Source organism: Pristis pectinata, chromosome 20 (genome assembly GCF_009764475.1).
Source record: "Pristis pectinata isolate sPriPec2 chromosome 20, sPriPec2.1.pri, whole genome shotgun sequence".
Classification (NCBI taxonomy): Eukaryota; Metazoa; Chordata; class Chondrichthyes; order Rhinopristiformes; family Pristidae; genus Pristis; species Pristis pectinata.
In genome coordinates this window covers 32,646,492-32,663,723 of record NC_067424.1, presented here as the reverse complement: position 1 = coordinate 32,663,723, position 17,232 = coordinate 32,646,492, and the positions used below count along the sequence as shown (strand labels likewise).

The 17,232-nt window shown below is 43.1% G+C and overlaps 1 protein-coding gene across 5 annotated transcripts in view; it reads left to right on the top strand.

The window, feature by feature from the left end:
* Window positions 1-17,232, top strand: part of LOC127580744 (transcriptional enhancer factor TEF-5-like) — a 248,985-nt gene that overhangs the window by 201,542 nt on the left and 30,211 nt on the right. For 4 of the 5 annotated variants that reach the window (XM_052034554.1, XM_052034555.1, XM_052034553.1 and 1 more), the window contains 3 exons: window positions 6,829-6,963; window positions 11,497-11,540; window positions 12,240-12,314. In XM_052034554.1, the coding sequence (XP_051890514.1) occupies window positions 6,829-6,963; window positions 11,497-11,540; window positions 12,240-12,314 (254 nt within the window). The remainder of the gene's footprint in view (window positions 1-6,828; window positions 6,964-11,496; window positions 11,541-12,239; window positions 12,315-17,232) is intronic. The other variant, XM_052034556.1, reaches the window with a different exon arrangement.

Genomic DNA, 17,232 nt, shown 5'->3' with positions numbered 1-17,232 from the left:
CACAATTTTAAAACGTCAAACTGTGTTGATGATGTAGGTCAGCTATTTCCACATTTTCCCTTCACTCCGATCTCTAATAATCCGCACTTTTTTTAATTAAGTCTACAACGTAGATGCAGTTTCTGACTGCATTGCAGGAAGTGCTGAAATTAAAGGTCAAACTCCTAACTAGCATCAACAACACCACATCACAGGCAAGTAGGTTTTTCTCCAAAGCAATCCTGGTGCCATATTTAAGTGAGTACAGAAATGGCAGAACAGTGCAAATGAATGGTTGGTTGAAGAACTAGTGCAGAAGGGAGGGCTTTAAATTCCAGAGGCATTGGGATCAGTCCTTGTGTTTCATCTCACTGTGGTTGTGACCAATATCCATAGAGGAAAGCTTGCTTCTTCCATGGAGAGGGTTTAAACAAGCTTGACAGGGGGATGGGAACCTCAAAGCAGCTTTGGAAGGGTGAGGAGCAAAATTGGATGCACTGAGTAGGGAATTAGAAAACAAGTCTGGAAGACAGAGAAGTAAGTTTAGGAGGCAGAGGAAACAAAGTGGTGTGATACTTCAATGCAGAGGATTTGGGAAATAAAGATGATGAACTTAGCCAAGAATAGATAAGTGGGAGTATGGTATGCTGGGTTTGGTGGTCATCAATGAGCCATGGATAAAAGATGGGCCAAAATGGCAGCTCATTGAAAATTAGCTCTTCAGACGATCTAAAAAAGAGAGTTAAAAAAGATAAGATGTAGCAACATTGGTCAATGAAGCAATATAATTCCTGTGGAATGGTGCGGTGATCAACGAGTGTGGCCCCATGGGTTGTACTGTAAAGGGGCATTGCACTGATCTTGTCGGCCCTTAGCAGCAGGAGGTTGAAGAACAAACATGTAGATGAGATGTAAGGAATTTCAGTTACCTTAACAGTAACTGGGGACAGTAATGTTGTAAAGGGTATAGAACGTGCAGAGTTCTTGAAATACATTCAAGTGAACTACTTTAATGAGAATGCAGCAAACCCAACAAAAGAAGGTGCAGGAATAAAACTGGGCATTTGAAAAAAGTGGATGTGGGAGAGTATTTTGGAGGCAGTGATCATATTTCAGCTGGGCATGAAGAAGGACACAGGTGGACTCAGGGCTAAGAGCTCGGTATTGGAGTAAGGACTGTTTTGCTAAGCTGATTTAAAATTTAGCAAACATGAAATAGAAACAACTACTTGAAGATATTTCCAGGAAGTCAGTGTAGGAGCAGTGGGAGACATTCTAGGAAGAGATGATGGGTCTGCAGACCAAATAGATTTCAAAGGAGGAGCTCCCAAATCCAGATCCCCAGGACTATCATGGAACATATAGGGGTGGGTAAATCAAAAGAGGCAAGCTTTAGGCAGGCGCTGAGAGCTTAACACTACAGAAAACCTAATGGAATATGGAAGGTGCAAAGTGAAAAGAATAACAAAGGAAAGATTAGGTGCTAAGGCAGAATGAGTGTGGAGGCAGAATAATATTTGTATGGTTCTAAGTGAGTACTTTGCATCATTCTTTATGGAAGAGGAGAGTGCTAGAAGGAAGAAGAATGTGATGGATTAGAAATAGTAAAATAGAAATAGGGAGAGAGATTATTGTGAAAATAAAAGTTTGTGGTGTAGGAGGTAACATATTGGCGTGGATGGACGATTAGTTGGCAATGTGTAGGTGTAAATGGATCTTTTTCTGCTTGGCAAAGCGTAACAGGTGGTTTGCCACAGGGATGGGTGCTGGGACCTCAAATTTCAACCATTTATTAAACGACTTGGATAAAGGGATTGAAGGTATGACTGCTAACCTTGCTCATCACACAAAGGTAGGTATGGAAGTGGATCGTGAAGATGACATGAAGAGGCTACAAAAGGATATTGAATGGGTTGAGTTGAGTCGGCAAGAATCTGACACATGGAATATAGTGAAAAGGCAAAATTGTCTATTGTGCTGGGATAAATATATAAGTATAAAAGAGAATACAGAGCTCTTAGATGCAGAAGGATTCGGATATTATAGTGCATGATACACGAAAGGCTAGTAAGGGGGTACAGCAAATCATTACAAAAGCTAACAGAATGTTATTGTTTATAGTTAGGGAATTGAATACAAAAGTAGGGAGTTAATGCTTCAGGTTTATAGGGCATTGGTGAGTCCATATCTGGAGTACTGTGTTTCTCTTGAGGGAATGCATTGGAAGCAGTTCGGAGAAGATTTAGCAGACTAATATCTGGAGTGGGCATGTTGCCATATGAGGAAGGGATGGACAGGCTAGTCTTTATATGTACTGGAGTCTGGAAGAGTGAGAGAGACGTATTTGGAATGTGTAAGAGCTTGAGGCTTCTCAACAGTGTGAATGTGGAGAGGGTGCTTCCTCTAGTGTGAGAATCTAGAACTAAAGATCACTCTTCAACAATTAGGGGGTTGCCAACAAGGCACAGTTAATGCAATATTTTTGTCCCAGACATCATGATTCTTTGGGACTCTGCCTCGTTTTGAGATTGAAGCAGACTCTTTGAATATTTTTAAGGCAGAGCTTGATAAACAAAGGGTTGAAAGATTACTAGGGTAGACAGAAATGTAGAGTTGACATTACAAGCAGATCAGCAGAGCAGGCTTGAGTGCCAAGTGGTCTACTCCTAATTTGTATGTGTGTGTGTGTGAGAGAGGGAGGGGGATGACATATAAGGGGGCTTAGCATCATTATCCAGGCTAGATTAAAGAGTACAAAGGTTTTTAAAGCAACAAGGATAGGAATAGCATATTCCCTAACTATAATTTTCCAATCCTCCTAGGCAACAAGCATGATACTGAAGGACTAGAAGGTTGTTGGTGTGATTCTGTTGTTGAGGTGGGGACAGGTTGATGGAGCAAATAACTACATGCCAGTCAACCTAACACTGCTGGTGGGCAAAGTGTGGGAAAAATTCTGAAGGACAGCATGAATCAGCAGTGAGAGATACACAGATCTATCAGGGCAGTTAGCAAGGATTTGTTAAGGCAAAAATGTGTGCAATTGATTGAATTTTTTGAGAAAGTAATAAAGAGTGTCGGTGGGGGTATTGAATTCAGTGCAGTGTACACAAGCCTTAAAGACCCCATTGATATGTGTTGGGTTCAGATCAGACTTGGTGTATCACGACAAATGTAAACCTTGTGGCTTGGGTCAGGTTGGGGTAGGTCAGTTCTTTATAAACAAGTGTACCAAGGCCCAATACCATGGGATGTGATGGAGCTGTGAAAGTGCAAGTGGGTGCTATTTCTCAGCGTATGGCTTTATTGTAAACCCTGGCCAATCCATGCCAACAGGACCCAGTTTTATAGTTCAAGTCTAGTCGAGAATCAAAACAAAAATTGCAAGTCCCTGCGTTTGGGTTGGGTTTTAATTCTATTATCGGAATGGACCTCTGGTCTAGGTCGATATTCGCAAGGCATTTGACAAAGTCCTACCTGGCAGATTGATCAGGAAAGTCAAAGCTTTACAGAAGCCAAGGGAAAATGACATGTTGGATTCAAAATTGGCTCAGTGGGAAAAAGCAAATGGTAATGGTTGATAGCAGTTTAAATGACTGGAGGGCTATCTGTTGTGGTATTATGCAGGTATACCAGGTATATTTTACATATTAAATGTAAGAACCACAATGAAAAGTCTTGTCGAGGGTACTCAAACTGGCAGTGTAGATGATAGTGAGGATGTACTTGAATGGGCACAAAAGTAGCAAATACAAATCAGTCTTGAGAAGTGTGTGGTAATTCACTTGGAGAGGACAACCAAGGCAAGGGAATGCACAATAAAAGGTAGGATACTCAGAAGTGTAGAGAAATAGAGGGACATCAGAGAAACAAAGGACTGCATATGATGGAATCCAGATGAAAAACACGACGATGCTGGAGGAACCCAGCAGGCCAGGCAGCATCCGTGGAGAAAAGCAGGCGGTCAACGTTTCAGGTCAGGACCCTTCCTCAGGACTGAAGATAGGAAATGGGGAAGCCGGATATATAGGAGGAAAAAGCAGAGCAGTGATAGGTGGACAAAAGAGGGGAGGCGGGGTGGGCACAAGGTAGTGATAGGTAGATGCAGGTAAGAGACAGTGATGGGCAGGTGCGGGGGAGGAGGGGAGAGCAGATCCACCAGGGGATGGGTCAAAGGTAAGGAAAGAAAGGAAAAATAAAGGAGGTACAAAAAAGAGAGATAGGCTAGGAAAGGGAAGACATCATCTGAGTCCCCATCTGCAAATACTTGATGGTAGCATGATGGGTAGATAAAGTGGTTAAGAAACTATTGGAATACTTGCCTTCATCAGCCCAAACCTTGAATGTAAGTTCGGGGAGACGATGGTTAGCCCACAGCTAGAGTATCATGTAGTCACCACTTTACCAGAAGAAGGAGATACTTGAGAATGCACAGATTTATGAGGGTGTTGCCAGAGCAGAAAAATTATCATTAGGAGGAGAGATTGGCTAGGTTAGGTTTACTTTCCTCAGAAAAATGTAAGAGGGGTCTGGAACCTGCTGCCTGGTGGGGCGGTGGAGGCAGAACTACTTGGATAAGTTCTAAAAGAGCCATAACCTGCATGGGAATGGGCCCAGAATTAGGAAGTGGAAGAAACAATGGGTTGAAGAGTTGCTTCCTGTGTAGCTAAATTTCCACAATGTAGAAAACAGGGATGAAGTCTCTGTGATGAGATGAAAGGAGAAATTGTTGAACATACTCATGTCAGGCTACGTCAGTTTTTGAGAAAAAACCTGTCAAAAAGCTACAAGATGATGATCTTTTGTCAGAATTGGGAAATGAGGTAGAGATTTAACACTTGGCAAGCAATGGCTGTGGGAATGTAAGGGTAGTGATGCTGATTGGGATCTTCTCTCTCTCTCTGTAGGATATTGTTATGTTTAGACTTGATCTTGAGCAGAATTCCTTTAGAAGCTGGTCTTTCCTTCTAACTATTCTTGCACCTTTCCTGCTTTGTTGTATTCCACAATAAAAATTTTTCTTTACTCTGACAGTTCATTACCTTCTTTGCAAAATCGCTTCACTTCCCTTTCTCACATTGATTTTCAAAGTTATTTTTTTCTCTGTGAGCTGAAGATCTGGGGAGTAGAAGCTCAGAAATCAGCACTCCCAGATCACATTTGGCATCTGCCTCCAGATAATCGAATAATATGTATTCCCCTCCAAGGGAGGTCAATGTGCCAGTGAACACACATCTTCCAAACGATGTCAGCTCTGTCACCTCTCTAAGTAGGATGAGAAGATGGGCAGCAGTGTGGACTTGGGCCTGTTTGGAACTGGGATGAGAATCCTTCATATTAAATTCATAGAAGACAGTTATGATTGATGGATCGGGGTGCGGAAGGGTTGTCTTTCACTGAAACTAGATTGGGTCTTGGGATCCTCAAATTCATCCCAATGATACTCCTTCAAAGCACTTCTAAGCATGAGTTATGCTACTTGTTATACTTTACTGTTGCCGTTCTCCCGGCAACCTTCTGCCATGCAGTGAAGGCTAAAGAATACAAGATGAATCATTGGACACACAGTCTCTTTATAATGTGTGAGCTGATTAAATTCACTTATCGGATGTGCCCAGTCCCGATGATTTGTCTGTCACATTGTATATCACAGTTCCATACTGTGAACAATAATTAAACCTACTTTCACTTATTTTAAATGCAGACAAAGTAAATGGTAAATTATCCCTTGTGATGTCAATTTACTGTGGTATCTGAGCTTAGTTACATCATCTCCATGAAGTGCTTTGTCGATGTAGTATCAATGTCATATGCATTAGAAGATGGTTCTGTCAGTCCCATAAAATTGAAGACTGCCCAGGGTTTTACCTCATCCTTCTTGAGTTCTTCCAATCTCAAGCAACAGCTAACATATCCCTACATCACCCACTGTGTCACTAACACGTGCCTCATTGCTACTGGCATTAGTGTGGAATTGAGGGCAATCGCAGCTCATAATCATAAATAAAGCAAGTTGGCCCCTCCTAGTGGTGGAACTCTGTAGTGATGAAGTAGAGAGGAGGAAACCCCTCCTGACCATTCACCAGTGCTCCTGCTGGCTGTAACATTTAGGTTGAAAGCTGAAATGTAGAACTGAGTGGCCACATGTGACCGCTGCATTTAGTAGCCATTACAAAAAGCCATTAAAGGGCTGTGTTGTCTTGCAATACAAGGAGCTGACCTCAAATCACTTGAGAAGAATAAACTCACCCTTCCCATATAGACAGTAATTACTTTATTTCTCACAGAGTTTCAATCATATAATTAACACATTATGAAGGTTGACCTTTTTCCATATTCTTGCAATATTTTTCTTCTTCCCACTGTCATTCCTGGAAAACTTATACTGAAGTCCTGCCAATGCCCTGGCAGTTTTGGCTCATCATCAAAAAAGCATGTGGGAAGATTTCAAAATAATTATTTCCCCGTACCCCTGTGGCCCACAGTGCGGATCATGTCACAAATCAAAACTGTCCCCTATCGTGAGGCAACATTCTGGGTGTCTTGCCCATTGTGGTATCCCAATGATTGATTTAAAAAATGGGCCTTAATTTCAGGAAGATGCATCAGTGACCTGATACCTCAAATAAGATGCATTATGTTGGAATCAATGAGATAAGATGAAAAGTTTTATCATCTTGGGAAAATGAGCAGATCTTCCAACCAAACTTCATGCAAGATGGCACAGTTACTTTAATCGGTCTTCCCCATTGTCGGTGTTCTTGTATGGAGTTTACTGCCCGTAGTATTCTCTTCTGTGCTCTCTTTCTCTGCAGTGTGTTGCTAATCCACATTTCTTTATTTTTAAAGGATCAAGCTTCAAAAGATAAGGCTCTGCAGAACATGGCTGCCATGTCTTCAGCGCAAATTGTTTCAGCGACTGCAATGCAGAACAAACTGGGGATAACTCCAATCCCACAAGCCCCCTATCCAGGGACAGCTCGGGTAAGAGACCTTCATCTGCTTACGGCTCCATGTTATCATGTGCTGAATCAGGCATGTGGGGTGATGGTCCCAATTCTTGGTTGGCTGCCATGTCACCAGTAGCATTCTCACCTCTTCATTCAGAAAGCTTTAAGTTCAAGCCTTGGTTCAGGTACTTGAGCACAAAATCTTAGCTAGTAATCCATTGCAGTAGTGAGCGTTAAGTGGATATAAAAGCCTCAACAATACTGCTTGGGTGTAAAGCAGGTAGTGCCCTTGGTATTTTGACTAACATTTACCCTTCACCCAACACATAAGAGCAGGTTATCTGTTCTTTTAATCAAAACAGCAAATCCATCTATAAAACTGTCAGCTGTGTTTCTTTTGTAACAACAGTAATTACTCTTCAAAAAGTAATTCATCTGCCATAAAGCACTTTGGTTATGAAAGGCACAGGGTAAAAGTCTTCCTGTCTATGGCCAAGCACTTTGCCAAATATTGCATTCAGAAAGAGATAAAGATCAGGTTTAAGTGGGTATTATCACATTTAGTCTTAAACTTCGTCATGTCCAACCTAGGTAGGGCCACTTGTCATCACCCTTCCTGAGTCAAACGACTGAAGAATTATGACTGAGTGAATCAGTTCTTAAATACACATTGGCTTCAGTGTGTGCACAGCTGGGACAACAAACTCAGTATAGTAAAGAACGTGCCTGCCAGCTGTGTAAAATGGTAGTAGTCAATGATACGGCCATAACCCCATTTAAAGACCATAAGATATAGGAGCAGAATTAGGCCATTTAGCCCATCGAGTTTGCTCTGCCATACAATCATGGCTGATTTTTTTCAACTCCATTCTCCTGCCTTCTCCCAGTAATCCTTAACTCCCTTATCAATCAAGAATCTCTGCCTTGAACACACCCAATGACTTGGCCTCCACAGCCCTTCGTGACAATGAATTCCACAGATTCACCACCCTCTGGCTGAAGATATTCCTCCTCATCTCAGTTTTAAAGGGACAACCCTTCATTCTGAGGCTGTGCCCTCGAATCCTAGACTCTTCTGATAATGGAAACATCTCCATGCCCACTCTATCCAGGCCTTCCAGGCCCAGAGAAATTAAATGTTCCTCATATGTTAAAGCCTTTCATTCCCGGGATCATTCTTGTGAACCTCCTCTGGACCCTCTCCAGAGCCAGCACATCCATCCTTAGATACAAGGCCCAAAATTGCTCACAAATAGAGAATATCTGTTTGCACTAGAAGTATGTCACATGACTCACTGATGGTCCAGTTGACCTGGACCGTGAATGACAATACCATCCAACTTCAGCAGCATTGCAATTTCACTTGGCGGGCTTTGCTGTTAGTAAATCGATAACAGAGAACGGGAGAAAAGTTCCTAACGTTCCCTTTCCCAGCCACAATTATCCAGTGGAGGCTGCTGGCTGCTGGTGACTGTCATTTCAGGAAGCCAGACCTTTTGGGCGAGGCATCATATAGAATTGCCAACTGTAGTTGGGTGGCATGGTAGTGTAGCGGTTAGCGTAACACTGTTGCAGCGCCAGTGACCCAGGTTCAATTCCGGCTGCTGTCTGTAAGGAGTTTGTACGTCCTCTCCGTGTCTGCGTGGGTTTCCTCCAGGTGCTCCGGTTTCCTCCCACATTCCGAAGACGTAGGTTAACATGGGTGTAATTGGGCGGCGCGGGCTCGTTGGGCTGGAAGGGCCTGTTACCGTGCTGTATAAATAAAGTTTAAAGTTTAAGTTTAAAAGTCTTTCAGGAATTTTCATCGCATCACCCTGTGCCCACACATACTGCATTTCTTGTCCTCACTCAAATAAAGCATATAGAACATCACTTGTGCCTTGACTGCACCAGCCATGGTGGTCAAGGTAACGGCCACTGTCAGCTTCCCAGTCTTAGTCTCGCTCCAGGCTGCTTTTGTTATCTCCCCCCATATCTCACAGTTTGCTGTGCTGGTGACTCCTTACTCAAGGAGAGGAGACTTCATCTCTTTTCCTTCAGTCATGTGAGCAGGCCGACTGGACACAGGGATTTTTTAAAAATTCATTCAAGGGACATGGGCTTTGCAGGCTGAGCGAGCATTTAATTGCCCATCTCTAGTTGAAAAGGTGGTGGTGAGCTGCCTTCTCGAACCGCTGCAGTCCTTGAGGCATGGGTACACCCACAATGTGGTTAGGGAGAGTTCCAGGATTTTGACCCAGCAACAGTGAAGGAACAGCGATATATTTCCAAGTCAGAATGGGGTGTGGCTTGGAGGACAACTTTCAGGTGGTGGTGTTCCCCGTGCTTTTGCTGCCCTTGTCCTTTTAGTTAGTAGAGGTCTTGGGGTTTGGAAGGTGCTGTCTAAGAGTCTTGGTGAGTTGCTGCAGTGTATCCTGTAGATGGTACAAACTGCTGCTACTGTGCGTCAGTTGTGGAGTGAGTGAATGGTTGTGGATGGGGTGCCTATCAAGTGGTCTGCTATGTCCTAAATGGTGTCGAGATTTTTGAGTACGTGTATTTGTCTGTGTTGTAGGTTTCCCTGAAGTGCATGAGCTCATAGATTAGACAATCACATGTTGGGATTGTCTAGCTGTAGCCAACGGTCCCCTTGCACAAAAAACCTGCCTACTGCAGGCACAGCTCTTCACCATCCTGTACAGGATCCTCTCCCATCACTGCCCCCAACCCCTCCCTGCCATCCATCAGCATCCATTCCTTCAGCAGCAAACTCCTCCGTAGGTGGGGAGATATGGTTTGAATTGTAGTACGTACACTTAAAGGATGGCTTCAGCAATCACACCTGCTAGGTTAAATGCTGGTAGCTGCAAGAATTTATGGCATATCCATAGGGAATGTCACACTGAAACTGAACAAAGCCAATTTCAGTGCAGCGTTACACAGGGAAACGTGACATTGCGGTTTTGTGAACCTCGCAATTGAAGTTCTCATTCTTTCTGCGACTTTCAAGAATGCTGTCTTAACACCACTTAAACATAGTAATGCAATTTCTGGACCTGAATCTTGTTTAAGTAATAAGTATATTAAATGTAATATTTAGTTGTGTCTTACCCCTCTCCCCTTCCTTGTGTTGTAATATCACTTACTGATTTAACTACAGACATGTAGTCTGATGTTTTTTTTAAAGTGTGGCTTTTCAAGTTTACTGCTGCCTGTCATCTACTTCATTGCTATTGGGTAAAACTCAATAGGATCTTAATGATTGGCCAAAAGTATAGAATGAATTTCCCCATCAGATTATTACTTGTAAAAAGTAGACCACTTAATTAGCTACCTATTCAGTACTCTAAACGTTCACCCTATCCACAACTGGCACACAAAACACACAGTGTGTACCATCTACAAAATGCATTCCAATAATTCACACAAAGTATTTTCAACAACCCTTCACAAACCAGCAGTCTCCACTACCTTGAAGAACATGATGCATAGGAACACCACTCCCTCCAGGCTCCCTCTTCACATCACACAAGGAAATAAGTTGCCTGCACATTCACAACTGTGGGCCAAGATCCTGGACCCTCCTACCTAATGGAACTAGGTGAGTATTTTTGCCACAAGGATGGTCGTGGCTCAAGAAGGCAGCAATCCACCAACTTCTCAAAGGCAGTTAAGATATTAAAGGCAGTTAGGTCATTTTGAGACCCACATCCATGATTGAATTTAACAAAAGTTGCAAGGAATTTTGCATAGAGTATGACTGGATTATTGCAGAAATTATTCCTTTCAGCCCAAAAGGGAGTGATTTCTGTTGAAGTACATTTGACAAATACCTTTAACACTTTAGTACCCTTCCATGTGAGGATAAATTAGCCTGGATAAAGCACAAATGCAGGATATGCCACATTATGGTAATAGCCTTGCCCCATATTGTCCTTTTCTTGAATCCAATAAGCTTATTAAGTATCAAATCAATGGATAGCTGTTAGGAATAGAAACTCTTGCTTACTCTTATTTTCCCCCACTTTTCTAACCTAGAATACTAAGTCAAATGGTAATACTGCCATCTCTGCTGAAATTAATTGATTTAGAATCCATCTTATATTGAACTGAAGATTTTGTTGGTACATTATATATGGTCCAATACTGGATGAGTTGTACTTGTCCATGAGCCCATCTGAAGCATGTAGACGCTGATGATTCCAAGAGCAACATGGATGCAGACTTAATGACCTGAATATTTCTGATGAAGAATTCAGGTGGCACCAGAAAGGGAGGCAGAAGTGCTTTCATAGGAGTTGTTACAATGGGTGCATGAAACAACAGAGTAATGACTGAACAGGGTATTCAATCTCTACTGATGTTTCCATAGTCAGGCCAAATATGAGGCAAGGAGTTCCCAATAATAAACTACTTTGGAACTATATGTCAAAAGGCACCATTTACTTTCCAAACACGTTAGTTGGCTGTCCAAAAATGCTTGTGTCCAGTACTCTAATCTGAATTGGATTAAACCTGATGCTGAACAGATTTTGCTTCTTGGTTTATTCATTGCAATGTCTTTATTCTGTGTGTTTTGTCATTACAGTTTTGGCCTGGTCCCCTTCCTGGACAGCCAGGGTCCTCTCAAGAGTAAGTATCTGTGAGATATCCTAGCAACTTAAAATTCTGTTACCAATAACATTGTTCATCTGGTTCTGATCCAAGTGTGTGGTTGATCTGAATTAAAGGTGAATGCCCCCCCCTTGATTGGTGACTTGAACGATTCTGCTGGGTTGAGTGATTCCTTTTGTCCCCCAGTAACGACTCTGCTGGTTGTGAAGTTGTTTGCAATAGTGAAATCATTCCAAGGTACTGCTGGGTTGATCTCAAACATGGATCTTATCAGCTTTGCCATTTACAAAGAATTTTGTTCTTTGCTCTGGTGTACAAGAATTGCAGGGTTAAATCTTTTGGCTGGCTGTTTTGACCATACAGTAGACCACGATGGACCTCAAATTCTGGGTGTTTTGAGGCGTTGTCTCTGGATTTGCCATTTAATGATAACTGAGCGCTGGTTACTGCCCATCATTTTTGCACAAAACAGAAATTAATTTTGTTCTGAGCTTGAACCAAAGGTTGAGCTTGTTTTTAAATAGAGCAGCCTTGTTGAGATGCTCGTAATTTTCACAATCTGCTTGGTGCAGGGAATGGTTTGTGTTTGGGAATGGTGGTGGGGTAGGAGGGGAAGAAGGCTAGTTTTAACTGGTGTTGTTGACATGATTACGATCGTTTATTTTGGGCCAATGTCTTTCTCGCTCTGTATTTTTTTCTCTATATATCTGGTGCCAGCAACATCCCAGAGCTGGCAGGGTGTGGATGGAGGCGCAGAGACGCATGGAGCAGCACATCCACTGAGGGCCGCAGGTGAGGAAGATGAGAGCGGTAGCTGGCCCTGGGCTGCATTACGAGCGCCACTGGTGTATATTGTTCCTGTGTTTGTATCCTGTGCTGCACTCTTTTCCCCTTCTCCTTCAGACATAATCTCCCGCCCCCTCCCCCTGCAGTCAAGCTGAGCAGGAATGGTAAATGTACTTGGGAAATTGCAGAATTTCCTGCCTATCTCTGTTGAAGGTTTAAGCTATTGCATTGAATATAGTGTTTAATGGAGGAAAAGCAAGTCTTCTTCAATGTGTGAGGTGCACTTATAATTTATTCTTGTGGCTGGAATGTCTATAATATTAAAATGAATATGTTCTATCACCTGACAACTTCCCCTATGGAGATATCCATGAAAATTATATATGCATCTTGCTCCATTGTAATATCTGGTGATGCCTGCAGGTCACATTCAGATTGAGAGCACTTGGCCCTTTGTGTGTTTCTTTAGTTGCAGAAGCCTGTGATGTTGTACCAGGTGTCTTTTGGAGGTTGGGGCTTTTAGGAAACTATTAATAATTTTAAAAGTTGCATACCAGTATTGATGTGGTCCATTGTCATAATATGGTTTGCATTGCTCCAAAATTCATCTGCCAAAAGTATCTCATTCCCCTTTGAGTGTGATGATCTCAGCTCCTGAGTTACCTCTTCCACTCCAAACCCACTATCCCTGTGTTCAACCCAAAACCCTCAACCCTTCAGTCAAAGACAGCCCCTTCCCCAGTGACTCTATTCCCAAATTTGAAAACAAACTTTCCCTTCCCATTACATGATACCATGCTGTAAGCCTCTCCTGCACTGAACTTACGTTTCCAGACATGCCTGTGCCTTCTGTTGAGGGCAGATCGCTCCTTATGCTAAATGCAGCATTTCTCCCTCTTCCCCCTCCCCTCCGTCTCCCCTTTTCTTTCCTTCCCCTTGACCTCTACTTCTCTATGCTGTCCTCTTTTTCCTTTCCCATCTCCTTATTTCCCTGAAGACTGATTCTTGGTCTTTCGTGGAGTCCAACCGACTGATTGAAAATAACCAAACGTAAGCTGAAGAACTCCAATGGGCAAGTTTCCTTTCCTGATCTCCTACCCGTGGCTCAGTTCATTTATCCAACGAGCAGTTAAACCATGCGAGAGATTATCAAATGCGCTGTGGTGAGGTTGGCTGAGGCCACAGCTTGGGTTTGGGAACTGATGCATCTCAATCCTCTTTGATACCAATTGGTGATGGACGCTGGATTTCTGGGAGGGTAAAATCAGGTTTGGCATGGAGCTTGCAAGTGTCACTTATTTCACCCACACACATGCAGAATGGTCACTGGATAAGTTTTCTGCAAAATTATAGGTCAGCAGGAGGAGAGGATTAGGTAAAGGCTCATCAGTCATAATGTTCCCACTTAGGTGGGGTGTTGCAAGTGTCTCAGAGGAATCATTGGAACCTTAATTGGAAGAAGGGATAAAGAAAACTATGGCTGGGGTGTTTGAGAGAGAGAGAGTTGGGGGGCGTAGTGTGTTGGTGATGGAGTTGGGGTGTGGCTGGTGCTGGGAGAAAGAGGAAAAGAAAGACATTGCAATGCTGGGGATACAGTTAGGATTGGTTGACTGAAAGGCTGGATTACATCTTGGCTTGTAGTGAATAGTCGGCCACACCCAATTCTGTGCTGCATTGTTTCCCTGAAAGTAGCAGCAATTCTTCTAGATGTTGTTACCTTAAAGCCAAAATTTATTTTCATTGAATCCACTGTGAAGATTCTTGAAATATAAATTTGTAGGTTTCAATACTTCAGTTAGCTTCATGCATCTCGGATGCAGAACCCAATCAAGAGCTTATCTGACTGCAGAATAAATGGCTTCAGCTGCAGTAGAAATTTGCAGAAGGGTCCCGTGGTTAAGCTAATGCTCTGCAGGTCTAGGCCACCTTATAGACCAGTGAGGTCATGTGACCTTTGTCATTAAATTTTCAAGTCTGAATCAAAAGTTTGTCCAAGTTGTCCTGAGTGTACTGTGAAGAATTCCTGCCAGGGTTTACTTCAGTATTTATTCCTCAATCAAACTTGGCACTGGTCTGCGTCATTTACAGCCTGTTAAAAGCCCTCGATTTAATTCATGCATCCAAACCTGGGCGCATTCCAGCTGAAGCATTGGACAGCATGATAAAGTAGGCCAAGGCCATAGAGAAACCTACTCTTGTTCCAGTGGTTCTGCTGTTGCATCCAGGGTCAGTCATGTTGAAAGTGAGACCTTCGTTGATCTCCCTACTTTAAACTCTCCCATTGGTACCATTTCTGCTCTTTATGAGAAGTGGTGAAGTCCTCCTATATCCATGGGATCAGGATTGACAAGGATTCCTGGAAAAACTCTCCTGCACATAGAAGGCTGAGAACAAGATGCCAGAAGCTGGAGAGGAGATTCACCAGGATGTTGCCTGGGATGGAGAGTTTATTACGAGGAGAGACCGGATAAGCTGTTTTTTTTCCCTTGGAGCGGAAGAGGCTGAGGGGGAAACTCAGTGAGGTATTCAAATGGGATGCAGAGAGGGTAGATAGTAAGAATCTTTTCCCCATAACAGAGGAGGCTAAGACTGGATGGCATAGGTTTAGGTGGGGGGTAGGAGGTTTAGGGGGCATTTGTGAAGGACTTTTTTTCACCCAGATGGTGGTTGGAATATGGAATGCCCTGTTTGATGGAAGCAGAGACTCTCACATCAGTTAAGAAGTATCTGGATGGGCACTTAAATTACCAAGGCACAGAAGGCTACAGGCCAAGTGTTGGAAAATGGGATTCGTGTAGTGTGGTGGGTTGAAGTTGCCGTGCTCTATGACTCTGTGTCTTTATGACCCTGTGACTCAGGTGTAATTGTATTGGATGTGTCCCTGTATAGTTCCTGTAGACCAAATATATTCTGGCCTTTGTCTCTTGCACTGTCTATATTTTCACTTCAGTGAATCCAATTACATGATTCTGTTTGACATGGAACTGGATGGAGCGATGTATTTCGCTTTGCTTCTTACCAATTAATGAAAAATCAACATCACCCTTTTGTTCATTTTCTCAAGATCGCTTCCCAGCTAAATAGTGAGCTCACATCAGCATATGTTTTCTTTTTAACTGTCTAAGCACTTAGTGGTTAAATTTCTGCTGGGGTTCTCCTGAAAATCTGCTGTCACTGTCCTCTTTACCAGAAAGCGAAGTGAGCTTGCTGTGTGAATTCATCCGGGGAAATGTGTTTAAACAGGACACAGATGTGTTGGAGAGTTTCCAGGATCAGATGACTGCAGGCACTGTGTTCAATTGGATGCTGATTAGCCAACTTCAGTGTCCATGGTGCAAAGTGAACGTTGGTCGGGAGTAGGTAACTGTTTGTTACGGTGGACATCTATGGTGTTTGATGACCATTGGTTGGGAATAGTATTTGCCTGAGATTCATTTAACCACTTGCTAATGGACATCCAACCAACCCCCACATCACATATCTCGTTCTGATGGAGCGATAACTTGCTCGGATTGGTGGAAAACCCCAGAACGCATTGCACTCTCAGAACATCTGTTGGGCTCAGTATCTCCTTCACTGCCTTGATTTTGGCTGCATTTGGCCTCAGACCATCACTAATGACCAGGTGACCCATGAAGGAGATTTCCAACATTCTGAACTTCAATTTTTACTCTTTCAACTTCCATTACTTGCCAGGGCTCTCACCTGGTCAAACTCTGCCTCTTCCAATGTTTCCTCTTCTCCAAAGATCATCTGCTGTGTTCTCCAACCCACTGAGAACTTCAAGTGCATCGCCCAGTCTTCATTGAGGTTCCTCTGGTGCTCTGTTGATTCCAGATGGCATTCTTCTCCGCTGGCATCTGCGGACTGGTGTGCTGAAGCAGGTTCAATCTGAACTTTCCTCACTGAGCTCTAGAGGCCCAAACCCAACTCAACACTTTGCTCCACTCACTTCGGGCAAAACATCTTCCATTGCTTACATAGGGTAATGGTGGCTCTTCAGAGCTCCATTCAAGCCTCTTGGGTCTGGGCAAGTTCTCAGCTTGTTGTATGAGTTCTCAACACACACCAAGCTGGAAGCTCAGGGGTAGCTGTGTCCATTGGGGCTAATATCCCTGCCTTATTCTTTCCAAATCAGCTTTAAGTTGGTCTTTGTGAATTCTGGAAAATACCTTGGCAGGTGTAACTACCAGCTGCTTCCTCTCGCCTGGGATCAAAGTATTGGCTTTTAAGTTAGAGACACAGAAGACTGCAGATGGTGGAATCTGAAGCCACAAACAATCTGCTGGAGGAACTCAGTGGGTCGAGCAGCATCTGTGGAAGGAAAGGAATTGTCAAAGTTTCAGGTCGAATCCCTGCATCACAGATGCTGCTCGACCCACTGAGTTCCTTCAGCAGAATGTTTGTTGGCTTTTAAGTTTCTCTTTTCTGTGAAAAAAAAATGTATTCATTTGTGAATTGCACAGCTGAAGTGATGGTCAGTATTGAAACAATCTTTACCATCCTGTCATGGTGTGTACCTTCATCAGTCCCATCTCATGGACTGTACTATTTCCAAGTGTAGATGTCGCGTCTTCATGGTCTATTACATTGAAATTCCATGTCCTACCTTTCTTGATTCTTTGGGTTCACTACCTTCAGGAAGTATCTCCAGTCAGCTTAAGTGTAGCCTTGTTATCCGTTGACAGCATGTGACTCATTGTTTCACTTGCCCTACCTCTAAGTTGATGGCACGCTTTTGGGAGAACATTTCAAGTCGACTCTGGAACAATGTGCTATGGCACCAGTTGCCCTTCCTCCCGACATCTTAGTATAGATACGCATAGTGTATGTTCCTTCCACAGGAGTAACCATAAGTACTGGGCACATTGTGTTCAATTGGTTCTCTGAATCTGACTGGGTCACTGTCACTGCATTGCTCATT